The sequence below is a fragment of the Bidens hawaiensis genome, unplaced genomic scaffold, assembly GCF_021521415.1.
Source record: "Bidens hawaiensis isolate Kalapana, Puna unplaced genomic scaffold, B.hawaiensis_p1.1 tig00021695_1, whole genome shotgun sequence".
NCBI classification, from domain to species: Eukaryota; Viridiplantae; Streptophyta; class Magnoliopsida; order Asterales; family Asteraceae; genus Bidens; species Bidens hawaiensis.
In genome coordinates this window covers 286,550-303,076 of record NW_027493375.1, presented here as the reverse complement: position 1 = coordinate 303,076, position 16,527 = coordinate 286,550, and the positions used below count along the sequence as shown (strand labels likewise).

Sequence of the window (16,527 nt, the reverse complement as noted above, 5' to 3'; positions counted from 1 at the left end):
TTGACTTGTTTCTTGGATGGGCCCTGGTTGTCCCGCATGGGAGCTTTACCAGTCCCAGGTTTCCCATTTTTCACCAGGTGTGTAAGTTTCCCGGATTTTATAGTCGCCTCAATTTCACTCTTCAAAGCATTATGTTCGTTCGTGTTATGACCGATGTCATTATGAAACGAACAATGTTTTTTGGTATCGAGGAATGATCTTCTCGTGAGTGGCTGTGGTTTCCGGAAATTCACATTCTCAGTAGTGAGAATTTCTGCGGGGGTCTTTGAAAGAGGAGTCCACCTGTTAGGACCTCGATTCGAGGGTCCTACCTTGTTCTTGTTGCCGATGAGAGATCTTGCATCAAATGGCTTTGATGCTTCCGTATTTGGCTGAAGTCTTGACCAAATTGGTCCCTTTGCCTGTTTATTGCGTCTCGGAGTTTGAAACGCGACTTTAAGTTTTTGTTTTGAATTATTGTTCCCCAATATTTTTTCAGTGTTGGCAAACAACTTTGTCGCGGTCATAAGATCGTCCCATTCCTTTGGCATTCCATCCCTACCAGTGAGTGTGCGGATCAGTTCATCACACTTGACATTCTTGCGGAAGGCACCGCGAAGCATGTCCTTGCTGATCCCGCCAATGTTCAGACTTTCGTCGTTGAACCTGGTAATAAAATCTTCTAAGGATTCATTATCACGGCGGACAACATCCAGAATTTCTGACTGATCACGTCTGTGTTTTTTCTGCTGGCTGAATTGTTGTGAGAACTTTTTTAACAGATCATCCCAACTCGAAATTTGACCGTCAGGTAATTTTTTGAACAATTCCCTCACTGCCCCTGTTAGTGTCAATGCGAACATATGACACCAATAAGGGAGCGTCCATCCGCTCACACCACCTACCGCCACGAAGTTTTGGAGATGATTACTTGGATCAGTCATGCCATTGTATCTGCCCACCGTTGTAGGTATCTTAGCATTGACAGGGAAAGGTGCTGTCACAATACTAGCTATAAATTTTGACTTCTCGGCGAAGGCTGCCGGACGGTATGGCTTGGTGAAATCTTCCTCATCATCACTCTGATATTCGGTGTGGCGGACCACGTCCCGCGGATAACTGCTTCTTGCCCTTGAACTCATTCTGCTATCACCCGTGTAGAAACTGTAATCTCCTGGGTGATACGTTGAATCATAGCTGTCATACTCATCGAAGTAAGACGGCATCCGCATGTCCATGCGAGGACGAGGGCGCAACCTTCGCGGTTCAACAAATTCTTGTTCAGTTTGTTGACTGTAGCGGATCTGACTTCTCCTCACCGTTAGAGGAGGAGAAAGAGATCTCCGAGGGGACTCTTCGTAAGTCATAGCACGGGCGTGAAGATGTGCATTCCGCACTCTATTCTCGTATTAAATACACCACGTCTTCTTGACGTAAATACTTTTGGCAATCGCGTTTGTTAAATACACCACGTCTTCTTGACGTAAATATTATAACATCTCAATATGAGATTAGAGTGGTAACATAATACCGTACACTTTTCTCTGTATCTAACCGCTTCATCGTCCGAAAGAGAGCTTCTAATCATCTTCTTTTCATATTTGATTTCAGCTTCATATTGAGTTAGCCAATCCATGTTAACTATTACGTCAAAACTTCTTAACTTTACTGATCGTAGGTCAATAAGGAAAGGTTAATCGTTCAGAATAATAGGACAATTCCGAACAATTTAGTTAACCATTAGGGATTTACCGTTAGCGATTCTACAGTATAGGGTTCTATAGTTTCACTAATCGGTATCTTTCCAAATGATAGGAGGTTAACAGGAACTAACTTCTATCGGCGACCGTAAAAAAAAATATCACTGAAGCCTATTGATTTAAAACTACAACGTACTTAATACCACCTTTGGATCATGACGTGCCTTATTCGAATTACTCACAAAAGCACGGCTCCTTGCTTGATCAGAGGTTGATGCTTGTCATGAGGTTCGTCTTCCAACGACACCTTGGTTCAACTTTGGGCAATTTCTCTTGAAACGTTCTGTACTGCCACGTTCATAGCAAGTACAACTGTTTGGCATAATTTGATTTCTTTGGATGGATTGTTATTGAAGCTGTTGGGTTCGGAGTGGTTGAGCACGAATGGGTTGGGGTTGCCGGTTCACATGGCTATAATTGGTTCTACAATTGGGGCATTACGTCCATCTTTACCACACCTGGGGCCTACTATCACTCGACATTCTTTTTCCTGCTGATAACCATATTTTCCACATTTAGGGAATGACCCTTCATGCGGTTCATGTCTTCACACCAGAACTAGTCTTAGTATAATTCTGGGTTGTAGGACATACCTACTTATTCAAAAGCCTATCTTGCACTATACCTTTATCATTTCTCTTCTTTAACACTCGACGTCTCACCTAACGTCCTTCCAGTCCGTTTCCCATAGAGTCAAATATATCAATGCTGGCTTGTGACACAACCCTTCCAAAGGTTGTATATTTTACAGGGTTGACTATACTCCTTATCGATGGAGTTAGTCCCCAATATAGCGCTCACTTCGCTTAGTTTCAAGGGTAATTAGCCATGTTACCAGACATGACAATTCCTTCAAACGATTAGCATGTTCTAAGTGATAGCACACAACATTTCTATCTTCCATAGTTCAGTTTCCAATCTCTGAACTTAATTACTCGAATAAAAGTGCTCTAGCACAAGAATTTTAAATTCTGACCACATCATCTGAGTAAAAATTTTCTAACTATAATTTTATACCATCGTGTTCCATCACGATACAACATAATCTACCAACATATCTGTAGCATATTTCACTACACAATGTTCTAGACTCTTACCAATATCCTTAACCACTTCGATCTTTTCTATCCACTCGCTAATCTATTCCTCCCTTTACCCTCAGTAAACTATTAATAATTTCCTTAACACAACCAACAAACATATCCTTCATACCGGATCTAATTCATTACGACTACTATCCATGTTTAGTTTATAACTAATACTTGTAGTCATAATAGTATTCGGTGGAACATTATCACTCTTAGTAATAACACTAAGAATTGAAATATTCACAATCATGTGATTGCTCGATCTATAATTCTGCGATCACATTTGCATCAACACTAGCAGTGATCTGTGATACAACATTCGGTATCATCATCTGCTATCTTTGAGCAATCAACTGAATCATATCAATCTCCATCATTGGAGTTACTCTTTTTATGTCATTCTGCCGTACTCATCCCGTACGTAGTAATCCATACTAATCTCACCGTATAACTCGTTACCAGCTCAATCATAACAGCAGGTATACATACACACCAAATATTATCCTACATATTACACATACCAGTATCTAGTATATATGTCCCACAAATATAATAATATATAGACTTAACCTGACGTCGGTTAACGTTTAAATATGTTTCATAATTCTTGTCACCAACTGACATATAGATCTTTCTCAACAAGGATTAATGTTTAATACACTTGATTTCAATATCCTTCTACATGACAGCATAACCGATACATGCTCACCGTGAGCACCAAACGATTACGTACCACGGAGTTATAATGTCCGTGTCTATTTGTATATCCGGCATACACGGTATACCACCTACGAACGAACAACCAACTATGCTATAATGATTCCAACACCTCTTTGTGTATGGGTAATCATTCGATTCGAGTATTCATGAGTATAGGCATCTAACGGATATAAGGATAACATAGGGAGTTGCAAGGTTCAAGGTAATCGCGCAGCCCATGTTGCCTTCAAATATTCTCAATTACTATTATGGGAAACTCTATCACTTGTTCAGTCAATGTCCTCAGGCGTTCTAGGTTCGCTAAAATCGGTAATTCTATATCTGGAGGTGGTATGTCTCATATGTTTGAGAGTGAGAAACGCACATATACATTTCTATATATTATTTTTATCTGCTCATTTATTATCAAATTTATTATTATTATTATTTTATTTTATTTATTTATTTATTTATTTACCTTAATGGAATAAGAATGGGTTCAGGTACAGGTCCGTCCGTACGTGAGGGTCGGCGGTTCGGGTGAACATAGGGGGCTATTAGGATATACGGTACCGGTGTTGGTAGGGTAAGGGATTTATCAATTTTGGTTGGGAGTGACGGTTACTAGATATTTCTGGTTAATGTCAAACGGGAGATCTAACTTTGTACTATCATAACTATGGCCCGATAAGTCAGGCTTATCATCAACCGATGCTCTCGAAATTTCAGCATCCTCGGTGCTCTTATTATTTCATCCCCCGGTTCCTTATCCGGGTCCTATTTCCCAATACACGTACCCACAAGATATGTACATATATATAACATTAGCACACATAAATAATATTATATACTTTACACATATGTTGCCATTTTTACCTATTAATGTACCCCGTGACTTCCCCTGAATTCCCTCGTGCGGACAAGTCTGTTATTATGTTCCGGACCATAATAACTCACTTGTCCATCCAAGTTCATCCCGATCTCGTCACTATAATTTATTAGTTGATATTCATATCCTATAATACTTGAGCTACTGGTTATATTTTATGTATCTTTTAAAGACATCCTAAATCTTTATAACCAATGGCTCTGATACCAAGTTCTGTAACACCCCGAAACCGCAGCGGAAACGTAAACGGGATGCAACAGACACCTCTGATATCAACCACATTGTTTATAAAGAAAACTGAATACATTAATATACTTCAAATTACAATATCTCGTATTTCATTACCGTCTAGGTGATACATACATCATACAATACGATACATAATTCTATTTAATCTAACGTATCATAACATCCTGCACGCAAATCTTACACACATCAAGCACTTAGCACGTAAGCAATCACTTCCTCTTAATTGTACCTGAAAAGCATGTGAGAAAACGGGTCAACTACGAATAGTTGGTGAGTTTCACAATTTGAGTAAACCATGATAAATCCATATCATAATATAATATTATCTGGGGACACTGTTAACCTAGTACTGTACCTATTCCGGGGGCAATGTTAACCCAGGAACACTTCTAGGGACATCTGGGGACACTGTTAACCCAGTACTGTACCCATTCCGGGGGCAATGTTAACCCAGAAACACTTCTAGAGACATCTGGGGACACTGTTAACCCAATACTGTACCCATTCCGGGGGCAATGTTAACCCAGAAACACTTCTAGAGACATCTGGGGACACTGTTAACCCAGTACTGTACCCATTCTGTACGATTCCCGTACAATCAAATATTTATAAATACACGCAAATCCATGCGTTCAGTATGTACTTAAACATTTCAATAGTAACATGCTTCCACCCCGGGAAAATATTTGAAACAATTCAGAAAAAGGGGCTCGTGAAACTCACCTTAGCACATGCAAGCAGGTAACAACAATCATTATCAGTTAACACGTCCAATCTGTAATATGATCCCTACGATCGTTACTATACACTCATTATTAATATAACTTTAACCGTATCAACCGGTACATCTGGGGACACTGTTAACCCAGTACTGTACCCATTTCCGGGGGCAATGTTAATCCGGAAACACTTCTCCGGACTCAGATTGTGATATCGTTTAGAGTTCCATGGTCACAATTACTATTAGTCGTTTTTCTCGTTTTGCGTGCCTAGCACGGTTATCCGTTTTTACGTTTCAAAAATGAGTTTGGTCACACACGACCCGAAAGTAGTGGTTGACTGATAATTTAATTAAAGTTGTGAAATTTGAGCTCGGTTTAGACGCCCCGATTGGCCGCGGGACCCGTTTCCGTCTTTAGTGCACCGGAAACCGTTAAATCGTTTAAAATTACCCAAATCATCCGAATTATTTTCGGATGATTTATTTTTACTTGTTTAACTCAGTTATATGAAAATAGTTCATTTTTAGGGTTCTTATACACCAGTCAGCTCGTCTACCTGAACTTTGCTGGTTTACGCGTTTTATATTATAAAAGTTCACTTTTATTCCAAATAAATATCCGTTCATCCTCGGATCTTGAGATTTTGCACAAATAACATTTTGACAGTGGGGAAATTTATAAAAATATTTCCAGAATTAATTTTTATATTTAAAATTTATTTATCTATTTTTAAACACCATTTAAACACTAAATATGTCGTAAATACCAAACGACCTTAGAAAAATCCCAAATTTTTCCTGGATGTCCCCTGCCATCCACATAGTCCCCTGTAATTTTTCCAGAACCAAAATCTCTTTTTACATGCCATTTTCACTAAAACCGAGCTAGAAAACCCTAGAACTCGTTTAACCGAAAAGCCTACTTAGACTTCTCCAACTAACCTAAAATTTTGTGTGTGACTTATACATGTTATAAAAAGCTTATCTGCAATTTTCCAGAATTTTTCATGATATTTAACTATTTTTCACCATTTTTAGCCAAAACCGAGCATTAAATTCACCAAATATTCATCCTTTGTCCAAAAATTACCAAATATTCACAGAACTCATATTTTCATGTGTAGATCATCCCTGTAAAATTTCATGACCTAACTCTAAACCATCAACAATCTGTCCAAAAACTCCAAAACCGAACATAAACCGAATATACCTTTCGATCTCCGCCACTACAAGCTACAAACTCGTTTTTCCGCCTTATCTACCACTAAATACAGAACCTACAACCAACATACCACAATACCAAGCAAGTTACACTCACAATCAAGCCTCTTACACTATAGTTTCGGTTATTGTTTCAAAACTAAAGTTTGAACCGTAAAAATTCGTTTTTGGTTCGTTTAACTCCCTTCTTGGACCAAGATCCCTTGTATAACCCGTATACATCACTTGATCATGCAAGAATCGGTTTTCATCTTTGAAACCTCATTTTCTTGCAAACAAACTCAATAAACGAAGATGGAAACGTATATAACCCGCTCATTACCTTGTTTTCTTGCTAAAAATTCTTGGTTTTAGATCATGATGTTGAGAGAGTTGAAGATTGTTGGATGTGTTTGTGTGAAAAAAGAAAAAATGGAATGGGGTTAGACCCCCCTTGGTCCGATCGGAATTGATAAGGGGTAGGGTGGGACCCACTTCTTCATTCTTGGCCACTCATTTGGATATCTGTAATCTGGATAATGTTTTGGATAATCTGGTTCAGTTCGTTTTTCGGTTAGACGTTTAATTCGGCTTAAAACGAGGTTAAAATGGTCGTTTTCGGCTTAAAAAAATGAAGTTTATATAAAACCGATTTAAAAACTTTAAAAACTTAAACCATGACATTTATTAACTTAAAACATCATATTATTAATAATTGCGCATCTTTTTCGGCTTGATCGATTGTCTCTTGCTCGGTTTGGTATTAAAGGTTTCGTTTAATGTACCGACGTACCATTAAATCGAAATTCTTTTTCTGTGCCGTACTTTACTTATCCCGAAGCATTGATGCTTCGTAAAATCACTAAATATTATAGATATCGTCTATAATTGAACCCTCGATTCGTTCGGGTTTCAATAACTATCAATCGATTAATTGCATATTCAATACGATGAATTATATATTCACGTACAATCAATACAGTGAACCCTGTATTCTCGTATAATTATTATGGTAATTCATGCACCCGACATTAAATATGACGTAACTATTGTCTACCGGTTAGGGTATACCGGGTTTCGTCGGAATCGTTACATCCAGTGACCAGATGCTGCAAAACAGACACCGGGAGTCTCGTTACAGGAAGGACAAGAGGGGGGTCTTCCTGTAACCACCCTCCGACGTGAGAATCAGTAACCTTCGTAAAGGAGAAAGTACTGAAAATCTGCGGACTAAGTGTAGCCAGAATATATGTGAGTTAGAGTGATTGTGAATGAATGAATACCTCATGCAGGTTGACAAGGTATTTATAGCCGAAGGATGTAGGAAGGTGATTGGGTCAGCTGTCCTCTTATAGAAGATCTTGGTAACCGCCTGGACGCGTGTCCCTTTGTGATAGGTTGAGCTATACGTCCCATGTGCATGAGTATAACAACCTAGACACGCGTCGTCTGATGATAGGACGAATCATACCCTAGCCATGTGCACGGTTATAACAACCTGGCCAGGTGTCCTTTGCTCATTGGCTGGCGAGTCACATACTCTTAAAGTAACAATCGTGAATTCTCTTCTAGAGGATAGTTAGTTCTTGACAGCTGTCCAGTTGGCATTGCCTTCCGGTCATTTTAGCGGACAGATGTCCTATCTCGCGGATGACTTTTGAGGGTGCCTGGATGCTTCCGCGTGTGGTGTGAGGACGTTCCTCTTCTACCGAGTTATGCGGATGATCCATATGTCCCGCGGGCGGTGTATGAGAGGTTTCTCTATGACCCGTGGGTGATATTTAAGGGTATTTGGGTATTTTTGGTACCCTACCTCTATAGTCGATTAGGGTCAAATTCTTGATTTTGATAACTTTAGTAGCTAAGACTTAGCCTATTATATTTAAAAATATATTTAATTTCAAAACTAAAAGTGTATTTTGGTTTTTTAAGTTGGCCCGAAACTTATAAATCAAATCCGAGAACCAACCCGAATTACTTTGGTTCGGGTTCGGTTTAGTCATTTTTCGGGTTTGGATTTTTCCAGGTCAGGTTAGTTCGGGTTCGGGTACGAGTTTTCTCGGGCTAGGTTTCGGGTGAAAGTGACAGCCCTAACCGACAATGACGTAATACAACATTAACCGCAAGTCACGTCAGTGTAATGCTAAGTTATATATGGAAGTATGGAACGCTTAGGTTACTTGCAAGTACGGATCATCTAATAATTCACTCATTTACTCTCACCTACTATCTTGTTATCGTAGTCACACATTAATTCTCACGCATGAGGGAGAACTATTCTCTATGTAGTTATTATGCTAGAGAGGTTAACTCAGCTGTCAGTGAAGGTGAGTGATACGTGTCCACCGTCTAGCCACGTTTCCCTCGTCTTCAGTATTGTTCATGTTTTCATTAGTTGGTTGTTAGTTTTATGTTTGTGGGTTAGTGCATGTACTATATAGTTTTCTTTTGTAGTTTTTATCGTAAGCCTATTAAAGACATGGCTCTTAATGTTTTATTGAGAAGAAAATATATTACAGTAAAATGTCTTGTTCTTTCTCTTATTTCTTAGAGCTTGATCACTCAACGGATTAATTATCTTGGAAGATTGACTATCTCGAATCGGTCCTTATCAGTTAGGAACATCCATATGGTGTCATTCGTGCTTGAATCAAATGTGTAATGAGAGATGGTGTTTAGTATATACAATTTCTTCTTCAATTATACATCGCAACTATCCTCTTATTTCTCCGGTGTTTAAACGATGGCAAGGAGTAACCTAAAGTTGGGAAAGTATGCAAACGAAAATCTTTAAATAATATGTTTAGTTTAAAAACAAATTGAGGAGCAAATAGTACTTTATGAACATCTCTACAAACTGATCATTTATACAAATGAATAAACTTGCAGTTTATTTTGTGTGTGGTTGTTTCCCTACAAACTACAGAGGAACCTCATGGTTATCTCTATGAGCATGAAACATTAAGTTTTTGGACCCGTGAGTAGAAATAGCGTTATCACGCCATAAGTTTAAAGGTATGCAAAGTGGAAAGCATGGTTTGAAAGAATAAACGGTAACCGTTTGATCTCAATAGCGAGAGACCTTACGATCTAGAGATGAACAAGAAACCAAGATGGAAAATCCACTAAGCCATCTGTCATACAAGGCAACATGCCTAAATAAAATGCATTAAGACGTTCAATCGAGGATATCAAATGATGAGTTAATAACAATGTTGTAAAGGCCGTTAGGCGGTCCTAGGCGGTCAACTGGGGAGTTGCGAGTACTCGGGAGTAGTCGGGGATTACTCGGAAAATACCTAAGGAGTACTCGGCCGAGGCGGGGAGTACTCGATCTAGGCGGGGAGTAATCGGGGAGTACTCGCCGCCTACTCGGGAGTTTTACAACATTGGTTAATAATACCATTTAACATCATCTGTCCATTTAGCGTCTCTTATTTGGCGTTCGAAACTGTACAAACCCCTTATGATATTATACAGTATTTACAAAAACATTACAAAATCATTGAAAAATGGTTTGAAGCAGCCCAAAATGATACCGCAAAATATCAAAACACGAGCATGTATATGGCGATACCGATACGTCACACAATGGCATGTAGCCACCATATGACCTGGCATGACATGTACAAAATGATCCGACATCATATGTTGTCAAAAACTTTTCTTAAATACAGTTAAGCAAACTACATTTAATCGTCACCATCATCATATCTATAAACTAATAAAGCCAATATGCAATGTCTACACCCAATTATAAACAAAAGTCTATGTCAAAAGTCAAAGTCAAACCAAGTAAGAAGACATTAGATTCCAACTAATCTTCATGTGAGAAGGCATTGGTGCCACAAATCTAAGAACATCTGGCTTGGACTTTGTAGTTTCATTAACCACAAGATGTTTAGCAACATTAGGAACTACAAGCTCCCTACAATGTAGATGCAACAAAGGTACTTTTGACAGCACACTTCCTTTTTGGACATCCAACCCATCAGGCCTTCTCAACTTGTACGGCTCTCCGGTTATTGGCTCGTAATCGGTCCTTGGCATTTGCTTCCAACGGCTGTGAACAAACCAACCGTACTTGTAGTCCCCCACGATTGGTGTACCAAGAGCTTCGGCACAGTGTACCCGTAGCTAGGGGTAAAAATGTAAAATACATGTCACTAATGAATCATGTTTGATATTATTCGTTAGTGAAGTCAAGAAAAGACTGAAATTTTTTTGTTCATTTAGTTAAACAAATGAACATGAACACAAGCCTCGTTCGTTCATTTATGTTCGTGAACGTTCGTTTATTTGTTCATTTTACGCCCCGTTTATGTTCATTTATACTCGTAGATTTTAACATTTGTTGAAGTTTGTTCGTTAATATATTCATTTTAACTTTTTACCCATTACAATTTATTCTAGTTTATAAAGTTAAAATATCATCAATTACAATTATAGTCTACTTTAATGATTTTTTTAAGCCCAACCAATTGATGCTTACGTTTACTTTTAATTGGTGTTTGCTTGGTTATGTTTGTTCACTTTATGTTCAATTACGTTTGTGTTCTGTTTATGCCCGTGATCTGTTCGTTTATACTCTTAACAAACCAACATAAACGAACATGGACACTCATTTTCTTAACGAACAAATACGAACACCCCCCGTTCGTCTTAATAGCTAGTTTTTAACAAACGAACATGGACACGCTCATTTTCTTAACAAACAAACACGAACATGCCCCGTTCATCTTAATAGCTAGTTTTTATAATCGCGGAGATTTCTAAGAAAGGTAACTAAAGATCCCAAATTTTTATAAAACTCACGGGCCCACTAATGGTTCATACCTGATGCTTATGATTAGTAAGCGGGCGCAACTCAAGCCATGAACAACCACTAATTGTGGGACCGAGCACTCGATATTCTGTCACAGCTTCTTGGGAAGCTTCTAGACCACAACCATAAGCCAACATTACCCTCTCGGCTTTCCCGCCACTAAGCATCACCTGTAACCAACACTTTTACACCTTTTCTTTCTTTTATAACTTAAAAATAATTATTATATATAAAGAGCAACACATACCTTAGTGAGAGGGGCACAAATTAAGCCCTCTTTTTCCTTTGGAGTACCAATAACAAGTGCCCAATATCTTTGATAACATGTGTCATTGTATGCCTAAAGTTGTGTTTATGGAATACATTAGCATGACTAACTTATAAACAATTATGTCACATTAATCTTTATATGCATGTGTGTCAATGTGTACCTTAAATGAAGATTTTGTTCTATTGATGTCACTAAACAAGTAATGAAGATGAGATATGCTCTCTTTTGTTCTGCCCATTAGAATAATCCCGCTGCTTTCTCTATCGAGACGATGAACCTAAACCACACTCGCATATTTAGAATAAGCGGTAAGGGTAACGACCCAAATGGGTTCCTAGTAAAAAAGTCAAACCATGTCATTTTAAGTACAGGTCCACCTGCCAACATCTGTTTGTCCTTTTCTTTTAAAATTCATACAAACATAATGTATTTAATATGATTACAAAATAATCTAATTCTTTAATAATGTAATAATGCACCTTAGGCGACAATCGACTTGTCTCCTTTAGGCATGTAAACAAACTGAACGCTCAGTGAACGAACATGGACACAATTTTTTGTTCATTTAACTAAACGAACGAACATGACACTTGTCCCATTCGTTCAATTACGTTCGTGAATGTTCGTTCATGCCCGTTCAATTATGTTTTGCTTATGTTTGTTCACTTATGTTAATATATATCTGTCTAATTATGTTCCTTTGTTTAAGTTCGTTTAAATATTCATTGGAATATATTTTGTTACTAATATTAAGTTTAAAATCAATTTGAATTTCATATTTAAAAAACCTTTATTATGCATCTTTGTCAAATGTTAGATTTAATGATTATGACATTTTAGACTTTAATTTGGGAATACAATTACTTTTTATCCGGTATTCATTTATGTTTGTTCGTTTATGTTCCTTTCTTATATTCATTTGTGTCCGTTTATGTTTGTGAACCATTCGCTTAGAATATTAACAAACGAACATGAACACATTCATTTTTTAACGAACTAATATGAACAAAAAATCCATTTAGTTAAGTGTTCGCGTTCATTCGTTTGTTCGGTTAAAGAACGAACATGAACAAACCTCGTTCGTGTTCGTTTGCTTCATTTACAAGCCAGGATTCTTTTTCTTTTTTTCGTATTTTACACATTTAGCCCATAATTTTTTAATGAGGAAAAACATCATAGCAGTAATCAATTAAAAAATGCTTACCAGTTTAGGGCCCTCATCATAATCATAACATAATGCTGCAGCCGCCAGTCCATCCATACTGTTATGAACAGACAGATTCCCCTAAAATATTAAAAGATACTAATAAATTTGAGAAAATAGCCCTGCTTGCGGTGCGCACATATGATGTATATATGTGTGAACCCTCGGGTGGGCAAAAGTGAAATTGCACTAATTTTGACGTTATTTTACTAATCTCGTGAAAATAACGTTAAAAGTGACGGACGGTTAATCAGGCATCATGTAGTGGTGTTGATAGCTGAAAGATAAGGGTACATGCACCGATTAGCCGGTGTCCCGATGATTGAGTGCTATGTGCCTTATGTCCAAGGCTTGATGCAAAACTACTATCGAGCCGGGGGTCTCACCGGAAGCAGCCTCTCTATCCCTATGGGGTAGAGGTAAGGCTGCCTACATCTTACCCTCCTCAGACCCTACCATAGCTTTGCTATTGGTGGGATATACTGAGTACGATGATGATGATGATGATGATGATGATGAATAAATTTGAGAAAAATAGCATTAAAAACAACTTACAAAGAAAGAAAAAAAAAGGTTTGACCTAAGGAACCGACCTTGACTGGCACCTTTGGTGGCTTGTTCAGAACAAGTATTGCAGGGTCCTAAAGTTTCAAAACAAAATGATCAACAAATCATATTTCAGAAAGACGCAACAAATAATAGAAATCAAAAAACCTTGTACATAACAAGCCTTTGTAAATATTTAATTTCATCTGCATTCGGGCACAGGGTTGCAGTTGGTATGGTATCAAATCTCTTGGAAATTCTAGATTCAGCAACAGATACGGAAACAAAAATTCTAGAACCCGTCTTCATGATCTCGCTGTGCTTAATCTGAATGTTAATGAAGTATTAATAAATCATACTAAATTAAATTAGTAATCACATACATCATGAGTTCAGTAGCATACACCAAAAGTATTAATTACAGGCTCAATTACAGTTATACCCTCATTTTAAATGACATATTGAAAAATTTTTAAGCCTGTAAATGAACCGAACATGGACGAGACATGCTCATGTTCGTTGATTTACTTTAATCAAGCAGACGATCGAACACGAACAATTAAACGAACAGCGTTTTATAGTCCATGTTCATTCGTTAAGAAACTGAGCGTGTACGCATTCATTCATTAGAATATTAAGCGTGTTCGTGTTTGTTCATTAAGAAACTGAGCATGATGGTGTTCGTTCGTTAAGAACCTGAGCATGTTTGTGTTGGTTTATATTCATTTTTTAACAGTGTTAGCGAATGGTTCACGAACAGACAAAATTGAACATAGATGAAGAAACATAACCAAGCAAACACCAATTAAAACTTAACGTGTACATCAATCTATAGCACCAAAAAAAAAAAGAAAAAAAAAACTAGACTACTTTGTAGTGGATAAAAAAATTTAACTGAATATATAATTGAACATAAACGAACGGACTAAAAACACATAAATAAACTAGCATAAATGAATGTAAACGAACAAAAATAAACGAACGTTCATGAACATAAATGAACAAACAGGACATGTGTTCAGTTCATTCGCTAAACTAAATGAACAAATTTTTTTTTTCCATTTTCATTCGCTTATTAAATAAACGAACTTCCTGCTAGTTCACTAAAAGTTCTGTTTGTTTACACGCCTAATAAGATTTACCTTTTTCACAACTTTTTCCTGTCCTTGCTTCTCTGCATCATGACACTCCATTTTCACCTAAAAAAAACATATATATTTTAAAATAATTATACAAAATGCTTTTATCAATAAAAAGAAATGTACTCACAAGGCCCTTGTTAAAGTGTGATTGGATGACGGAACCGATGACATCAGCAAAGTAATACTTGATCCAGCTAATGGCAGTGACATGGGAATCAGGGGAAACATTCTTTCCAGGTAGATGAGGTGAAAACGGGGGCAAAGACAAGAGCTGACGTGGCTTGGGGCCCGCTTTCGGGCAGCCCAAATGAGTTATATTATTAGAAACTCGAATAACAGTTTCACCGCGAGCAGGTCGTGGTGGAGACACTCGCGAAAAGGGTCTTGCTGTAAACGGCACGCGTTGATGTCGACTGATTTTGAGCCACATTGTTGCACATAGTTACTGAATGTAGAGGTAAACGATGTAACATTAGCAATATTGACTAAAAAAAGGTTTATGATTTTGATAAACTAATACGCGTAAGCAATGAATTGTAAGATGACAAGATAAGCATTTCATCGAACAGTTGGTGGGCATACAATGTATTAATGTCCAACTGCAAATACTATGAACTGAAACACTACAATTTGAATAATTTAAGCAATATACATCAAAACCCTTAAAGTATTGATTTAAAATTCTTAATGATATTAGAAAACTAATACACATAAGCAATGAAACATGATAAGCATTTCATCAAACAGTTGGTGTGCACACAATGAATTAATGCCCAACTGTAAATTTACAAATTGAAACCCTACAATTTAGATGATTTAAGCAACACCCATAGAAAGCATTCGATATGAACTGAATCAACATAGTAGCAAACAACATCTGTGCAAAACAACGTAATTTTGTAAAAATTAAAGATGTTTCATTTATAAAAACTCGTAATTACCTTTTAGAAGAGATGTAAATAATAAATACAGAAAGCAGAGAGTTAAATTGATTGAAGGAAGATTATACTTTATGATGCCAGAGTTTGGCCAATGTTGATTTCACTGTAATTTGCAGCTGGAGCACAAACCGGTTTAAAATTTAAAATCGGTTTAGGTCGAAGCCAGTTCGGCTTGGTCAATAAAAATCAAAATCGATTTATGATCGGGTTCAGTTCGGGTTGAAACGGTGTCTTTACCATGTTATGTTTTTGCCTAGTTTTGGTTGGTTTCATTTTGGTTAGCCGGTTTAGAACCGGTTTTGGTGGAGAATATTACAAACAAACCTACGGTTTCACTCGGTTCCAAACCGGTTTCTACAAAATCGGCTTTAAACCGGTTCGGTTTCGGTTTGATTTTCTAGTCGGTTAGGTTAACCGGTTTATTTGGCCACCTCTAGCTGGAGCGTACCCATGCTGTGATGTTGAGTAACGTTATATATACAATTTCAATCATAACACTACCACGTGTCGTAATGGGTTGGGTTTAGGTATTACGAACGTAAATGATGTTGACTTCGACATCACATACCCTTTTTAATATTTTTTTTTTGTTTATGAAACAAGCTTTATGCATGATTGTTGGTAGGGGTGTGCAAAGTTGGTTCGCTTTACCGAAACCAATAACCGAGTTTCGGTTATGGATGGTTCAGTTAACTAACGGTTATTCAGCACGATCTGTTAATTGTCCAAATGTTTTTTTAGTCTTGGTTCCACACTTTTGGCTCTCCAAGCTCGTTTATGCAGGTTCCAATATGAAATATGTATGTTCCAAGCTCAGTTAGGCATGTAAATACATAGAAGTGCATGAAAATATGCACGGTTTGGTTTCGGTTAAGTCGGTTAAGCAAGGGGACATAACCAAAACCATAACTGATGGCTCGGACCAACCCTATAGTGTAATAGTTAGTTTCGGTCCTCAGTTCCTGGGAAATTCGGTCTCGAGTAGGGTTCGGGTATTAGCCCATGAAAATATG

The 16,527-nt window shown here is 37.5% G+C and overlaps 1 protein-coding gene across 1 annotated transcript; it reads right to left on the bottom strand.

Moving 5' to 3' along the window:
* Nucleotides 1-10,285: 10,285 nt before the first annotated feature.
* LOC143564041 (RNA pseudouridine synthase 3, mitochondrial-like) lies at nt 10,286-15,034 on the bottom strand. The gene is made up of 9 exons (XM_077051438.1): nt 14,701-15,034; nt 14,574-14,630; nt 13,600-13,758; nt 13,479-13,526; nt 12,886-12,966; nt 11,842-11,958; nt 11,658-11,750; nt 11,422-11,580; nt 10,286-10,722 (listed from the first exon to the last, which is right to left on the bottom strand). The coding sequence occupies exons 1-9, from the start codon at nt 15,001-15,003 to the stop codon at nt 10,372-10,374; spliced, it is 1,368 nt and encodes a 455-aa protein (XP_076907553.1). The 5' UTR covers nt 15,004-15,034; the 3' UTR covers nt 10,286-10,371.
* Between the last annotated feature and the right edge of the window lie 1,493 nt (nt 15,035-16,527).